This window comes from Prionailurus bengalensis, chromosome D4 (genome assembly GCF_016509475.1).
Source record: "Prionailurus bengalensis isolate Pbe53 chromosome D4, Fcat_Pben_1.1_paternal_pri, whole genome shotgun sequence".
In the NCBI taxonomy this organism is placed as follows: domain Eukaryota; kingdom Metazoa; phylum Chordata; class Mammalia; order Carnivora; family Felidae; genus Prionailurus; species Prionailurus bengalensis.
The window spans coordinates 30,701,000-30,717,727 of NC_057359.1; the positions used below are offsets into that span (position 1 = coordinate 30,701,000).

At 42.5% G+C, this 16,728-nt stretch overlaps 1 protein-coding gene across 6 annotated transcripts in view; it reads right to left on the bottom strand.

Annotated features, from left to right (window-relative positions):
• Positions 1–7,371, bottom strand: part of PRXL2C (peroxiredoxin like 2C) — a 36,887-nt gene extending 29,516 nt beyond the window's left edge. For 3 of the 6 annotated variants that reach the window (XM_043567282.1, XM_043567281.1, XM_043567279.1), the window contains exons 1-5: positions 6,971–7,341; positions 6,502–6,570; positions 5,561–5,614; positions 5,282–5,387; positions 140–271 (exon numbers count right to left, since the gene is read on the bottom strand). In XM_043567282.1, the coding sequence (XP_043423217.1) occupies positions 140–271; positions 5,282–5,387; positions 5,561–5,614; positions 6,502–6,570; positions 6,971–7,180 (571 nt within the window). In that variant the 5' untranslated portion in view covers positions 7,181–7,341. Of the gene's footprint in view, positions 1–139; positions 272–5,281; positions 5,388–5,560; positions 5,615–6,501; positions 6,571–6,970 lie in introns of all 6 variants that reach the window. The other 3 variants (XM_043567283.1, XM_043567278.1, XM_043567280.1) reach the window with 3 other exon arrangements.
• Positions 7,372–16,728: the final 9,357 nt, after the last annotated feature.

Below are 16,728 nucleotides of genomic sequence, written 5' to 3' on the forward strand. Positions count from 1 at the left end.
CTACAAGCACAGAATGGTGACTATTACAATGTCAAATTGCCATTTTTACATGGTATCTATTTTATGAAGAAACTGGGTGGCCTCTTAACTTCTAAAAGGCACAAAAAGCATACTACTGGAATTGCACTTTGATGCTTACCTGGACCTAAAATGAGGGTTCCACCTTGCTGAGCAGGGTCTCCTTGAAAATCAAAAAGAGGGCCAGTCACTGCCCTCCACAGGCTCTGAATGCTTCCCGAGAGTACATTTGATTTTATATGGGGACTCTTTCCTGAAACATTGGGAATTGTCTTTAGATATTATCATTTTATGTTCAATTAGATATCAGAAGATAATGTTAGTACTTCTGTAAAACATTCACTCTCTCTTTCTGAAGTATAGTTGACACAGAATGTACATTAGCTTGGGGTATATAACAGCAATTCCATAGCTCTGTAGTTGGGCTGTGCTCACTACAAGTGTAGCTGCCATCTGTCATCATCCAAAGGGATTGAAATACCATTGACAATATTCCCTATGTTGTACCTTTCATTGCTATGACTTATTAATTCTATAACTGGTAGCCTGTACGTCCCAGTCCCCTTCACCCACTTTTGCCCATCCCCCTCTAAAACATTTTTTTTTTAAATGTTTATTTATTTTTGAGACAGAGAGAGACAGAGCATGAACAGGGGAGGGGCAGAGAGAGAGGGAGACACAGAATCAGAAACAGGCTCCAGGCTCTGAGCCATCAGCCCAGAGCCCGACGTGGGGCTCGAACTCACGGACCGCGAGATCCTGACCTGAGCCGAAGTCGGACGCTTAACCGACTGAGCCACCCAGGCGTCCCTAAAACATTCTCTTTCTTGTGTGTTATCTTACTTTCAAGTTGTCTTTTTTTCTTCCTTCAAGGAAAGGTTTCTCAGCCTTTCACTATTGACATTTTGGAGCACACAAGTCTTTGTCCTGTGCAACGTACGATGTTCAGCAGCATCACTGCCCTGTGCACCCACTAGATGCCATAGCACCATTCACCAAGTTGTGACAACCAAAAATGTCTTCACACAATACCAAATGTCCCCTGATCGAGAACTACTACTTTAAAGGAAGAAGTCATGATATATCCCAATGCCACAGAAGAATGTCAGCTACAGACTTCTCAAATTGGTAGTGCTTTCCCTTTTCTCTTTAAAGGTTTTATTTTTAAGTAATCTCCACACTCAACATGGAGCTCGAACTCATAACCCCGAGATCAAGAGTCACATGCTCTACTGACTGAGCTGGCCAGGCGCCCCAGTGCTTTCCCTTTTAATACCCCATTTATCCTCTTTTGAGTCTCTCACCTACTATAAGTAACTACACTCCTTTTCAAGAGACACTGTGGCACAGACTATTATATGCTGGCAAAACCCATTTCCTTTTTCTGGGCCCACAGCTAAATTTCCTGGCAGTTTCGTATGGCCACGTGACTATGTTCTAACCCCTGAATAAAATGATTTGGGCCATTTCCAGGCCAACTCCTTAAAACCTCCCACAAGTGATTCTCCATATTCCCTCTACATTCTTGGAAGCCTTGGGTTGAAAATGACAGAGCCACAAGATGGAAGAGGCCTCAGTCCTTCCTACTGTGTTCCTGTTGGTATTGCTGCTTGGAAGAGAGACATCTGAATAGATATACCCATCTTGAAATTACCAGAAAAATAACTAATCTTCTACTGTGTTATGCTACTGAGACTTTGGGAGTTCTCTGTAACAACAGCTACTCCAGCCACCTTTCCATCTCTCCTTGGCTGTCAGTTTTTCAGTCTCCTTTCCCACTGTGACTAATACTTCCCTTCCACTCCCACTGAGTAAAGGGACTCAGTCTCTTTACCCTTCTTGTAACTTATCTTTCTCCTATCCTTGCCTTTTATGTTTTGCTTTTGGCTTATTATTTACACTGCCTTTGACCTGCCTGAATTCCTAGTATTTCCAAATACCTATTATTTCCCTTCATCTCTACGATTCTTTTATTTGTTTCATGTTTCCATTATGATGGACACTGATGTTACCAAAAAACAAATACAGGCTCATTAGCTTAGAGACATGAGTAAAAGACTGGTTTACTGGTTTATAGGATTCTCTATCTAAAATAAATATTCAGAAATCCAAACTATTTCTTCAGGTCCAAAGATGGGGTCATTTAATATTTCTGAAACTTTAGAAATTCAATTGAAGGAGATTCCATGACCTAGAATTCGACAGTCTTTGCTTCAAACACGATCTAATTTTCCCCATTTGAATTTAGTTCATATGTATAAAACTCCTGTTTTTCAGTCTTCTACAAACCCATTATTTCCTGGCATGTAAGGGCTTTATTTTCTTATTTTGTCTTTATAAAATGTCCATTAATTTAAAATTATAATCTTTTTTTTTTAACGTTTATTTATTTTTGAGACAGAGAGAGACAGAGCATGAATGGGGAGGGTCAGAGAGAGGGAGACGCAGAATCCGAAACAGGCTCCAGGCTCTGAGCTGTCAGCACAGAGCCCGACGCGGGGCTCGAACTCACGGACCGTGAGATCATGACCTGAGCTGAAGTCGGCCGCTTAACCGACTGAGCCACCCAGGCGCCCCTTAAAATTACAATCTTATTTTTTAGTGTCTTAATTTCCAAGTAGGACTATTCTGAGACTTATGCTTTTTCAGAGAGGAACTTGTAAAAGATGATCTTATGAGAAAATAATGTTTTCTGGTTGGAAATACAGTACTTTAACACAGGTCAGAAGAGTTTAAAATATTTAAATATACCTTATCTAATAACTACAAGCATAAGTTTTGTTTCAAATTCATCTGTTTTCTTTTCAATTCTGTATTTTTATTGTGCCTGCGAATGGTGAGGTGTTACTAAGATGAAGCTCACAGTTTAGATCTAAAGTGCTAAATGATAAACAGAACTTACACACACTGGGACTATTATAACACAGAAAACAGTCTACCAATAAGTAAGGCTCACAATCTATACATTGCAATTTCCTATACCAAGGAGAAAAAAGGAAATAGTGAACTCTGTTTATGATAGCTCATTATTAGTTTTAATAAAATTTAGGTTGCTTTTTTGAAAAAACATCAGTAAAGCAATCGTATCAACTCTATGTCATAAATAGCTCCTGACCCATCCCCTCCTCTTCATCTCCATTTTCTGCCCGAGCACTTCTTTCTAGTCTATTGCTACACCCTACTATAACTGTATCAGTGGCTCTGGCTTGGCAAGTTCTAAATACTCCACCACAATGGACACATGGCTATCACTTCTCTACCTAAAATGCTTGTGTGACATCCCTACTGCCTCCAGAGCAAATCCAAACTCCTTGGCTGGTCACCCCAGACTCAGTCTGAAATGGCCAACACCTGTCCCCTGGCTCACACCAATTCCTCAACTGGCTCCTAGACTCTGGCGTGATGCAGGGATCTGCACTTCTCCAAGGGCCACAGTTTTTCATGCCCATGTGCTTTTGCATGTGCTTTCTGTCAGCAGCACCCTTCTCCAGACTCATCTCACCCAGCTAACTCCTTTAAGAGTAGGCTTACGGGGCGGAGCACCTGGGTGGCTCAGTTGGTTAAGTGTCCAACTTGAGCTCAGGTCATGATCTTGCAGATCACAAATTTGTGCTGACAGCTCAGAGCCCGAAGCCTGCTTTGGATTTTGTGTCTCCCTCTCTCTCTGCCCCTCCCCTGCTCGTGCTCTGTCTGTCTGTCTGTCTCTCTCTCAAAAATAAATAAGCATTAAAAAAAAATTGAAAAAGAAAGAAGAGTGGGCTTAGGTGACACCTCCTCTGGAGAAGCCTTCCCAGATTCTTCTCTGCCCTCATATTTCTGGTAATGATATTCTCCTTACATGTTTTCTAGTACAAGCCCTTAAATTGTAATCAGCTGTTCGCTTCTGTTTCCTAGAGAAGAGTATGAGTTTCAGGATGGCAGGGGCTGTTTATCACTGTTCTTCTGGGAGCATCCACCAAAGTGGGGATTACTGACAAGAGCGCAACAATATTTTTTGAGAGTGAATGATTTGAGTTTGAGTTCTCTCATTTGGCATTTTTTTTAATTAAAAAAATTTTTTTAATTGATTTTTGATAGAAAGAGAGAGAGAACAGGGGAAGGGCAGAGAGAGAGGGGAGACATAGAATCTGAAGCAGGCTCCAGGTTCCGAGCTGTCAGCACAGAGCCCAATGGGGGGCTTGAACTCACGACCACGAGATCATGACCTGAGCCAAAGTTGGACACTTAATTGACTGAGCCACCCAGGCACCCCTTCTCATTTGGCATTTTAGAAGCCACATTCTTTCCACCTAAAACACACAGCAATGGTTCACCTAAAGCTGATGAAGCTCTGTTAATTATAAAGAATTGTGCTAAGGGCAGGGAATATGGACCACATAACAATGAATAAAATTTCAAATTCTTCAAATAACCATAGTATCTGCACACCTTAATCACTAATAGAGTATATAATAAAGTACAAGGTGCTATTAAAGTACAATGAGGGAAGCAATAACTTCTGCTTGAAGGGCCCCTTTGAGTTGGGCTTCAATGAAAACAGATTTCATCAATTAAAGAACATATACTATTCAAAGCTATGGTGTTGAAGTAGCAAAATATATGAACTCAAGCAATATTATTTTTTCATTGAATTACAAAAGTAAAATGTACTTACTGTTAGGGGTGCCTGGGTGGCTCAGTCAGTTAAGCATCCAACTCTTGAATTCAGATCAGGTCATGATCTCACAGTTGGTTCAAGACATCAAAGCCCACTTCAGGCTCTGCCCTGATGGCATGGAGCCTGCTTGGGATTCTCTCTCTCCCTCTCTCTCCCTACCCCTCCTCTACTCACACATGTGCTATCTATCTCTCAAAATAAATAAACGTTAAAAAAAAATGTACTCCCACTGTTAAAAGTACAAAAGCCACTTTTCTAACTTCTATACCTTGGGGTAAGCATGGCAGTATCTTTTAAAACCTTTTTCATTACACACACATATACATACTCTTGATCTTTATGAAAATGGTTTTTATTTCCACAAAAACAGAATCAAACCAAAAACAGTGTTCTGCAACTTGCTTTCTTCACTCCTTTGGTACTTCACAGCTTTCTATGTCATTACACCTAGGAAATGAATCCTTGAGAATCTGGTGTATCTGGCCCACTTACTAGAATCCTAAAAACCAGCCTGATTTATGAGTTTACCATTCGTTTCTCTATGCACACATACACAAATGTAAAATACACCACCAGCATTTTCTGATGGGACGTGTCATGTCTTACCTGAAGGGGCAATTTCTTCACCTCTTTTCATTCCTAATTTTTTATAAATTTCTCTCTCAGGATCAACATAGATTTCATGAGAATACCCAGTCAGTTTGCAGAAAGGCTAAAAAAAGATAATATTTGGAATTTGTATTAGTAAAAATGAGAGAAAAAAGTAATGATAACCTATCTTTATTTTTGTAAATTTAATCTACACTTAGTTGTTCAAATAAAATAATTTTTATGTCTGAAACTGATTTAATCTGTTGGTTTCGCAATTTCTGATGATACCTTTACCTCAATATGATGGTAGGATGACTGTCCAATCACTATAAGGGTGACATTTGCTTCCTTTAGGAGAAAAAAAGGACAGGTACATATTACCAGAAATTATATATGTTTTATAAAACTCCCCCTTATTCAACTCTTTTGTTCCATTCTAATGCCACCTATAGGCTTCTAGAAGAATGAAATAAACAGCAAAATTGTGTGAATCAAAATAAAGAAATGTATGCTAAAATGTTCAGTTAATTCAGTTGGTCTTTTGCCAAGAAAGAACTTCAAAATAATATAGCCAATAATTCTTTCCTCTCCCCAAAGACATACATTAAAAAAGAATAAAAATTATTGGAGGGTTTTTAAAAATCAGATAATTTTACTTTTTCACATCCCAATTACTAATGCCTGAGGGAAACAGATCTTAGTTTTATAAAGGTTGCCCAATTTTTTCACTCAAAAATTCACCTGGGGACAAACATATATGTATCTGAAAAAAAGCGTGTATGTGGATGTCCTAGGAATGTGGAAAGCGCATCCTAACAAATATAAATGTTCACCTTTAAGATATATTAGTATTTTCGCATAGTCAACAACTATTTGCAGTGCTCTTATTACAAAAATAAAAGGAATAAAATAGCAATAATTTCTAGCATTTGTGCTTTTGGTCATTATCACTCAACATTTACAAATAAGTTACTAACATCTAAATTATTATGATTAGTACATATTAGCAGGCAGTACATAGAAAAGTAAAGCAGGACAAAAATATATCTCTAACCTCTGTCTACTTTTTTAAAGTGTTGGGAGAGATGTGCAGGAAGGTGATAATACGGGTTTGTGAGAGTCTGTTCTGGAGATGTGTCATACTCACCACACCTCGCTTCTTAATAAATGACAGGTGACTTTCACAAGGTCGACCTGAGGCAAGGCACACTGCTGCTCACTCTCAGGAAACTTACTTGTAAGAAACTCTTGGGGATTTTGGCCAGATCTTCTACGTATTCCTTGCAGATGTAACACAGGAAATGCTGAAATCCCAACACGGCAAAAAGGGCAAGTTAGCAACTATAAAAGACCAAGTACTTTGTTACTCATGACACCACTCGAGGTGGACAGAAAAAGGTGTGAAGGGCGCTCGAGGTGCATTAAAATTGGGCCGCACCCGCTCTTAGGCCTCATTTGCTGGGAGAATGTACTTGGCTTGGCGGGCTATTTTTCCATTCCTATTAAAGGAAGCCAGAAGGGCAGTTCGTATTCCGGAAGCCTCTACTGACCAGCAATGGGGATGGCCACGCCCAGGGAGACCTCACTCTTGGGCCTTGAACCTTCTCAGGGACCCGATGTCCCCCAGCCGAGGCTACAGAAGCAACCTCCATCCCAGCCTGCCGCAAGGTCCCTGCTCTGGGCCGCCCCTCTGCCTGCGCTCACCCTCACGAAGACCACGATAACCCGGCGCTCCCGAAACAGCGCGCCGAACGGCACCTGCCTCCCGGAGGCGTCCAGCACAGACAGCTCGGCCACTGTTGCGGCCAGGGGCTGCCCGCGCTCGGGGCCGCTAGGGACTGCGGCCGGGGCGGCGCGGCCGCTGACCTGCCGCGTTACCGGGGCGAGGGCAAGGTCGGCCATCGCGCCCAGCATCTGCCCGGCCGGCCAGGGATCGCGCCCACGGGGCTCAGGCTGATCGCATACGCTGTGCCAGACGGGTCGAGGCCGATCAGAGCGCACCCGGCGGAGTAATTCGGGACTGGGGATGGGACGCAAGACTGGGCGGGACTCAGGGCGGAGCGGGGCAGGACGCACGGGGCGGAGCTGCGTGGGGTCCCGGCCCGCGGGGGCAACCCTCGTCGCGGCGGGGTGGGGCGCAACCTGGGTGGGGCGGAGCTGAATGCGGGGTGGGGCGGGGCGCAACCGGGGAGGGGCGGGACGGAGCTCCCGGCGGGCCGTAGGGCGGAGCACAAGGGGCGGAGCTGCGTGGGCTTCCGTCGGGCGTGGACGGTGGGTCGCGGCCCGCTGGGCGCTGGTAGACTGGAGTGTACGGGGACTGGATGGGGCGCACACCGTAGCTACGAGATGAGGCTCCGCTGGCCGCGATGCGCAGGCAAGCTTAAGCTGCACGGGTGTTTTCTGACTCAGTCACTATAGGTAGGAAGAGGGAGAGGGGTCCAGGGGAGAAAAAGTTGTTTAGGAAGGACGCAGCCCCCTGCTTCGGCCGAAGTTACTTCTTACTTAGAGAACCAGTTACCAATTTAAAGAATTTTCTTCTCAGAACAGCCACATTTATGATTTAACAGACTTATTGTATTTTCCTTCTATTCCGTTTTTAACCGAGCCCCTCCTTAGTTCTGGTGTTTTGTTTTGAGGTGTCATTAATACACAGTGTAATGAATACATCTTAGGTGTAGAGTTAATTTTTATTTTTAAAATAAATATTTAATTTTAACTTAATTTTTTTTTTTTAATTTTAGAGCACGCGCGGGCGTGGGAGAGGGGCAGAGGGAAAAAGAGAGAATCCCAAACAAGCTCCACACTCAGTGTGGGGCCTGATCTCAGAACCCTGGGATCATGACCTGAGCCAAAATCCGGAGTCAAAGGCTCAACCGACTGAGCTATCCAGGTGCCCCAAATCTTTAATTTTTAATTGAAAGATTGCCAACATTTTATCATGGATATTTTATTTTTTTATTAAAAAATGTTTTTGTACTGAATTGGGTTTTTATTACGACTATTATTTGTATACACATGGTCAAATGACATAAGTCATTACATAATTTGACATGCAATTATTAAATATAAAATGTAAAATTATTTTTGACATTTATTTCTTAAGGACATGAATGGGCTTTTCCCCCGATTCTTGTATCTGTGAATAAATATTATTCATTTTGCTAATAGAATTCTGCTCAGCATAAAGGATGCCACCATAAGATTTAAAATACACATCTCTTGATTTATGTTTATGCATTTTTGTTGAGTATATACCCAGGAGAATAATGATTGGGTCATTGGATGTGCATTTCTTCTTTTTTTTTTTCTGACCGTGATTAAACAAGGAGTTTTTATTTATTTATTTAATTTTTTATTAAGTTTTTAATTTCAGTTTCAGGTGTACGTATCTTGGATATTTTACAACACGCTCAAAAAATTGAAAGAATTGTGCAGTGAACACTCCTGGGTCCACCATCTAGTTTCTATCGATAATGTTTTACTCTGTCACTTTTCTGCCAGAGTCCAGCCCCAGCAGGTCCAGGGGTTCCTGAAGGATGAATGGCGTCGGCGAAAATAACAAATGGACACAGACAATAGCAGTGTGTTAGATAGGCCGCTTTATTGTGGCAAGCGTGGCATTATATTTGTTAGCAAATTCCTTATAGCATGTGTCATCTATGCTTTCTGGCATTACCTAATTCTAAAAATGTTCTTTTGTGTAATCACCTGTTAAGGAACAACATAGTTATTTTCTTGTAACATTTCCTCTTGCCCTTTCAAGGTCATCTAGCTCTCAACACCTCAAGTGGAACCTTTACAGGGACATGACTTCTTAATTGTTCCTTTGAACCATCTGGGATACAAGGAACAAAAGTATTCGCTTTGGTCTGGGGTGCCCAGAGGGAGGCAAGAGGGCCCTGGGAACCCATGCCTTATGTGCTCCCAGAGAGACAATGTATACCTAGGAACTAATGAACCATTCTGTACCTTAACCCACCAGGTCCAGATGTGCTCTGGAATGCCTTCTGGCAGCCAAGTGGGCCTGGGGGTTGGAGTAACTTGTATCCATAGATACATTCCTTTGTTACCGGAATTGGGGATTTCGAACCCATTTGTCCCCCTCCTTGGCTGGGAAATATATGGGGCTATCCTTCCTTTAGGTAGAGGAGTCTTTATAGGGGGTGGCAAAGGCTGGATGTAGGGCCACTAATTTCCCTGCGGAATCTTCTTTCTTTCCCCAATGGTTTTTCTCCCCGAGGGGCCTGTCATAGGCAATTCCCCAATCAACAAATCCCCATGTACTTTCATTGGTAGGGAGGCTGCCCTGACCATCGCTAAGGCCAAATTACATAAAAGCAGGAGTACAAGAAGCTTCACTTTTGGTGGGCCGCCATGCAGTCCCGATCCGTCCACCGCCTGGGCCCTGCCATCAGGCTGGTTGGATAGCTTGGCTTCTGGCACTTTTCTGTGCATCTCTGCACAGTCGAATGAGTTTTGGCTGATTGTCCACCCCTGTTATTCACATCCCTATGAAAATATGGAAAATTTTCATCACTGGAACAAACTCCTTTAATTCTACTTTGTGTGTGTGTGTGTGTGTGTGTGTGTGTGTGCAAGGTAGTGATTTAAATATTTTAAGTCAAAGAACAAAGTAGGTTTGCAGCAATTTTTGCAAGTGCCACAGACAAGAAGAAGCTAAGATGCATAGGTTCAACTTCTTTTGCTAAGACCACCAATTTTTTTATTATTAATTTTTGTATTTGAGTGTTGTGTTGACACACAATGTTACCATTAGCTGCAGGTGTAAACATGGTGCTTCAACAAGTTTAAACATTATGCTATGCTTACCACAAGTGTAGCTACCATCTGGCACCATATAACACTATTATAATATTGACTGTATTCCTTATGCTGTGCCTTTTATTCCTGTGACTTCTTTATTTCGTAGCTGGAAACCTGTATCTCTTTCTCCCTTTCACCTGTTTTGCCCATCTACTCCCCATCCCCTCTGGCAACCATGAGTTTGTTTTCTGTGTTTACAGGTCTGATTCTGCTTATTTATTTGTTTGTTTTGTTGTTTTTTTTTAGATTCCACAGTGAGTGAAATCGTATGGTATTTGTTTTTCTCAGTCTGACTATTTCACTTAGCATAATACAGTAAAACCTTGATTTGGGAACATAATTCATTCTGGAAACACGCTTGTAATGCAAAGCACTTGTATATCAAAGAAAATTCCCCCATAAGAAATAATGGAAACTCAGATGATTCGTTCCACAACCCAAAAATATTTATATAAAAATGATCACAAGGGGTGCCTGGGTGGCTCAGTTGGTTAAGCGTCCGACTTTAGCTCAGGTCATGGTCTCACAATTCGTGGGTTCAAGCCCCTCATCGGGCTCTGTGCTGACAGCTCAGAGCCTGGAGCCTACTTCAGATTCTGTCTCTCTCTTTCTCTGCCCCTCCCTCCTCACACTCTGTCTCAAAAATGAATAAATGTTAAAAAACCTAAAAATAAATAAAAATAAAAATGATCAGAATACTGTAATATAATACAAAATATGAAGAAAAAATAACCTGCACTTACCTTTGAAAACTTTCCTGGTTCATGTGAGGGAGACGAGAGAGGAGGGTTGTTGTGTAGGAAGACTTTCACTCTCACTAATGGAATCTTTGCTGTCTTTTGGCTCAATGGTATCTTTTTCTTTTCATGCAACTTTAACAAGGAGCCTATCCAATGACACTTGCTTTTGCCTCCTTTTGAGGATTTCACAGAAATGTGACCTTGCATTGTTGTTAAACAGATTCATTGCTTGCATGCTGCTACAGCCTTATTCGGGTGGTGCTTTTCTACAAAATTTTGCATTGTTTCCCACATTTTACACATCTCCCTAATTTCATTTGAAGTGAGAGATTCCTCCACCTTTTTCTCCTCCTCCTCTGCAGACAAGACACAGACTTAGACTTCTTATGAAATCTTGCAATTCCAGCTACTTGCATACCTCATTTGTACTTCATGATGATGTCTTTCTTCCACTGTAATCATCCCCTTCTTCTTTTTTTTAAATTTTTTTTATTAATGTTTATTTATTTTTGAGAGAGACAGAGTGAGAATGTGGGAGGGGCAGAGAGAGAGGGAGATACAGAATTCGAAGCAGGCTCCAGGCTCTGAGCTGTCAGCACAGAGCCTGATGTGGGGCCTCAACTCACAAACTGTGAGATCATGACCCGAGCCGAAGTCAGACACTCAACCGACTGAGCCACCCAGGTGCCCCTCATCCCGTTCTTCTTACCGCCTTTCTTTTCCACCTTTTTCTGCATGGGGGTCATTGTATATGCTCACACGGATGTTGACTACAGTACAGTATTAAGAAATTCTTGTCATATACCATATTTAATGTAAGTGGCAATAAGGCAGCAGAGGAAAGGGTCTATTTCTGCAGGCAGCCTGACCTAGAATGAAGCAAAGCATTCCTAAGCTTACTCTTGTATGGAAAAGCAAAGGACTGTCCATTGGTGCTTTGAAGTGACAAAAATACACTAGTTAGTGTCAGTTGTGGGCACCTCCCACTGTTCTGAAAAATCACTGATTTCTGCCAAACACTGAGACCTGAGACAGAGAATCTGAGCATGGGAGACAATCATCCACAATCCCACAGCAAAAGAGAGAGAGAGAGAGAGAAGGACCATTGACTCAGTAGTGATCACGTGACATTCGGAGTCATGTACTGCTATTGCAAGACATCACTCCTTTATCAAGTTAAAATGTATTAGAAATGTTTGCTCATCTTGAGGAACACTCGCAGAACAAGTTATTCACAATCCAGGGTTTTACTGTGCTGTTTAGGTTCATCCATGTTGTCACAAATGGTATGATCTTGTTCTTTTTATGATTGCATAATACTTCTCTGTATGTGTGTGTTTTACTTTTCAAGAGTTGGTATGATAAACCTATCTTAGGGGGCACCTGGAAGGCACAGTCAGTAGTCAGTATAGCATGCCACTCTTGATCTCCGGGCCTTTGAGTTCAAGCCCCACATTGGGTGTAGAGCCTACTTTAGATGGATAGATAGATAGATAGATAGATAGATAAACAAACCTATTTTAGAAATGTACTAGATAGAATAGGGGCACCTGGGTGGCTCAATCGGTTAAGTGTCTGACTTCGGCTCAGGTCATAGTCTCACAGTTTGTGAGCTCGAGCCCGTGTTGGGCTCTGTGCTGACAGCTCAGAGCCTGGAGCCTGCTTTGGATTCTGTGTCTCCCTCTCTCTCTGCCCCTCCCCTGCTCACACGGTCTCTCTCTCTTTCTCTCTCTCTCAAAAATAAGTAAAACATTAAAAAAAAAAAAAAAAGACATGTTCTAAATGTTTCAAGAGTACTCCCCCCCGCCCCAAGATGTTTTTTAAGTAAAAAACAGACTCCTCAAGTGAGACAACCCACCTGAGTGTGTAAGAGGGCTGGGAGGGATGAGGACAATGGAGTTAGATGACTTGGCATCAGTTTTGTAGAAGTCTCTACCAGTGTGAAAATGAGTAAAGGACACCTCATTTAAAATGAAGTATGGAAAAAACAATAATAAAATGGAATTCAGAAGCCATGAAGGGGAAATTTTCATGCAGATGCCACTCCTTGCAGCCTGTACAACCAGCAGGAAGAAGGAAGATAAGAATTATCTTGACTTGGGGCGCCTGGGTGGCGCAGTCGGTTAAGCGTCCGACTTCAGCCAGGTCACAATCTCGCGGTCCGTGAGTTCGAGCCCCGCGTCGGGCTCTGGGCTGATGGCTCAGAGCCTGGAGCCTGTTTCTGATTCTGTGTCTCCCTCTCTCTCTGCCCCTCCCCCGTTCATGCTCTGTCTCTCTCTGTCCCAAAAATAAATAAACGTTGAAAAAAAAAATTAAAAAAAAAAAAGAATTACCTTGACAAGAGAGGGCATGTTTCACTTACGAGTTTATCTCCTGCTTTTAAGATAAAGGAAGATCCCATGGGGGCGCCTGGGTGGCTCAGTCAGTTAAGTGGCTGACTTCGGCTCAGGTCATGATCTCGCGGTCCGTGAGTTTGAGCCCCACATCGGGCTCTGTGCTGACAGCTCAGAGCCTGGAGCCTGTTTCAGATTCTGTGTCTCCCTCTCTCTGACCCTCCCCCATTCATGCTCTGTCTCTTTCTGCCTCAAAAATAAATAAACGTTTAAAAAAAAAAAAAAGATAAAGGAAGATCCCTCTCTTCCCAGCAACATGCTAACTACTGCTTGTGACCAGTGAGAAACCACCACAGCTGCAGACTCTTATTCTTCTCCAGTGAACTTGTTCAAAACAAATCTCCCAAATTTTCCCAAAGGCCTAATAAAAGCTGGACTTCCCTTTGTTTCTTCATACTTGCCTGTGGTTTGTCATAGTTTGTCCCAAATTGCAGTCCCTTTGCTATTGCCAAATAAATTCATTTTGCTGATAAAATAACTGGCTGTTTTATTTTTAAGGTTGATACCAGGTAGTCTTTTAGGCCTGCTTCTAGTTCCACCCTAATTTCTCCTAAGGCAGGCTGTATGTAGGCAGGCATAGGGGAATTTAGGAATTTCTGCAGCCTCTAGGAGACCCCATTGGCCCCAGACTTGGGGGTTAATCTTGTACTGGGGTTTCTCATAGTTGGTGACCATGTGTCCAGAACTCCTGGGACGGGGCCAGATAACAGACTCGTCTTTATAAGTTCACCCGCCTTTGTATCTGGATTTGCAATTCAGAAAATGTGATCCTCTATTCTATTTGTCTAGTTGAAGCCCTTTAGAGTCACCCATATCCTGGACAGAGTGCTAGTGGGGTATATGTGACTAGTGTCTGCCACAAAGTGTGGGAGAAACTGATCCTGTATCCTCTGGCTTGCAGCTGTGTGATGTATACGTTATTGGACACATATTTAAGTGCTTTGTTTGAGAAACCTGCAGTGGGTTTAGACATTTTAAAGCATAGATCTGTTGCTAAATCAAGAAATAGGTGTTGGGGTGCCACAGTGTACTTACACAGTATGTACAGCAGGATATTTTAAATATTTGAGGAAATGGGTCATCTGTCTGACATCTTGCCTGTAAGTAGAGATAGTAAAGATGGTTCATGATTTGACATTTCTTTTCTACTGCATTTCTTTGAATGACATCATATCTTTGCAAAGCTGGGTTTTCAACAGCTGTGATAAAAATCTGGAACCACACAAAAATTACTGTGGAACAGGAAACCAGGGTGGTGGTGTCCAATCTGATTTCAAGGATTGAGGAGTTGTATAGTGCCCAACAGGCACACATCCTGGAATGAAATAAAAATGTGACATTTTCTTTTCATTTGTAGCTTTATCTTCAAACAGCGATTAGGTTGTTAAAATATAAATACTTATTAAGTTGTTTGGACCCTACTTCTTTTTTTTTTTAATAACTTTTAAATATTTATTTATTTTTAGAGGGAAAGAAGGAGAGACAGAGAATCCCAAGCAGGCTCTTTGTGTCAGCTCAGAGCCCGATGTGGGGCTCAAACCCCTAAACCGTGAGATCATGACCTAAGCCGAAATCAAAAGTTGGTTGCTTAGCTGACTGAGCCACCTAGGTGCTCTGGACCTAACTTCTTCTTTTTTTTTTTTTTTTAATTTTTTTTTTTAACGTTTATTTATTTCTGAGACAGAGAGAGAGAGAGACAGAGCATGAACAGGGGAGGGTCAGAGAGAGAGGGAGACACAGAATCTGAAACAGGCTCCAGGCTCTGAGCTGTCAGCACAGAGCCCGACGCAGGGCTTGAACTCACGGACCACGAGATCATGACCTGAGCCAAAGTCGGCCGCTTAACCGACTGAGCCACCCAGGCGCCCCTCTGGACCTAACTTCTAAACGAAGGGAACTGATAGGAATTTCTGTTGCCCTAAAGGTGCTGTGAGCCGAGTGTTTGGGAACCTCTAAATGAGACGGTAAGCTCCTTGCCTTCTGCAGCACTGTACTATCTTCACAGACCGACATGAGGCCTGGCACATAGTAGACCTCGGTGAGTATTGTTTGGGGAATGCATGGAATAGGTGAGAAATGGTGGTGCCGGGAAAGCTCAGCCAGCCAGTGTGCAGTGAGTATGAGTGGGAGCAGGGCAGTCAGAGTGCTTCACAGGTCGGGTGTTTCCCACTGGTTGAAACAGGCAGGGCAGAGCTCAGAGAACACATCCAACGCAGTCTGGCCAGTCCACAGAAACCTGTCCACCTAACACCCAGCCAGTTCTATTTCCGCTTAGATTATTCCAGAGATGGGCCTCACCTGACTGTAGATGTTCAGGTTTCCTTGGCTTAGTTGCTAACCACTGACTCTAACAAGAATTTTCACACTGATCATCCCAATAGCTATCAAAAGTCCCCAAAACTGCCTGGTTGGACTCAAGTATGTTAATTATCAACTATTTTAGCCCACCTAGAGAACCCTAACCTGCTACCTTCTGGTTATTTGGTGCACTGCACACTTCAGTATTTTTAAGCATTTGTTACAATTAGGATTAAATAAGTATTTGTTTCTTTTCCATTTTTTTTTAAATTTTTTTTAACGTTTATTTTTGAGACAGAGACAGAGCATGAATGGGGGAGGGTCAGAGAGAGAAGGAGACACAGAATCTGAAACAGGCTCCAGGCTCTGAGCTGTCAGCACAGAGCCCGACGTGGGGCTCGAACTCACAGACCACGAGATCATGACCTGAGCCGAAGTCGGATGCTTAACCGACTGAGCCACCCAGGCACCCCATCTTTTCCATTTCTTAAGTAGACTATAAACTCCCTGAAAAAAAGTCCATGTCTACTTTGTTCTATCTCTAAAATCTATCACAGAGAAAGTACCCAAGAAATATTCATGAATGCATGAACTTCCTTTTGCTTGTCTTTAAGTCTTCCTCTTGCATGTACTTCTTCCTCCACCTATCCTCCCCTCTCCCCAGTTTCTCTTTTCCTTCTCCCCAAGCACACCTGGCTGAGTGCTGTGACTGTACCTTGGTCTGAAAATAGTGCATTATTGGTTTATTCATCTCTGCTGCTGTCACTAATGCACCTTGGTTTTTCTGAAGCAAGGAATGTAGTTCCCAAGAGGTTAATTCCTCAAGAAGTAACTCAGGGGTGTCTGTCTGGCTCAGTTGGAGGCTCATGTGACTCTTGATCTCGGGGTGGTGTGTTTGACTTGGGTGTGGAGATTACTAAAAAGGAAAAGGAAAGAAAGAAATAGGAAGGAAGGAAGGAAGGAAGGAAGGAAGGAAGGAAGGAAGGAAGGAGAAAAGAAGTAACTTAGGCTGACCCATCAGGTGCCAATATGCCCCATCAGCCTTTTGAAGAGGGCCTTTCTCAGAGAAATAAAAGTAAAGGACTTTGTTGTACAGTAAAAAGCTATCTGTGAAAGGCAACTTTTGGGTTTTATCATTAGCTGTTAATTTTTAGTGTGAATAGAGTACAGTATTAGCAGGGTGAATTAAATACATAGATAATAGAGG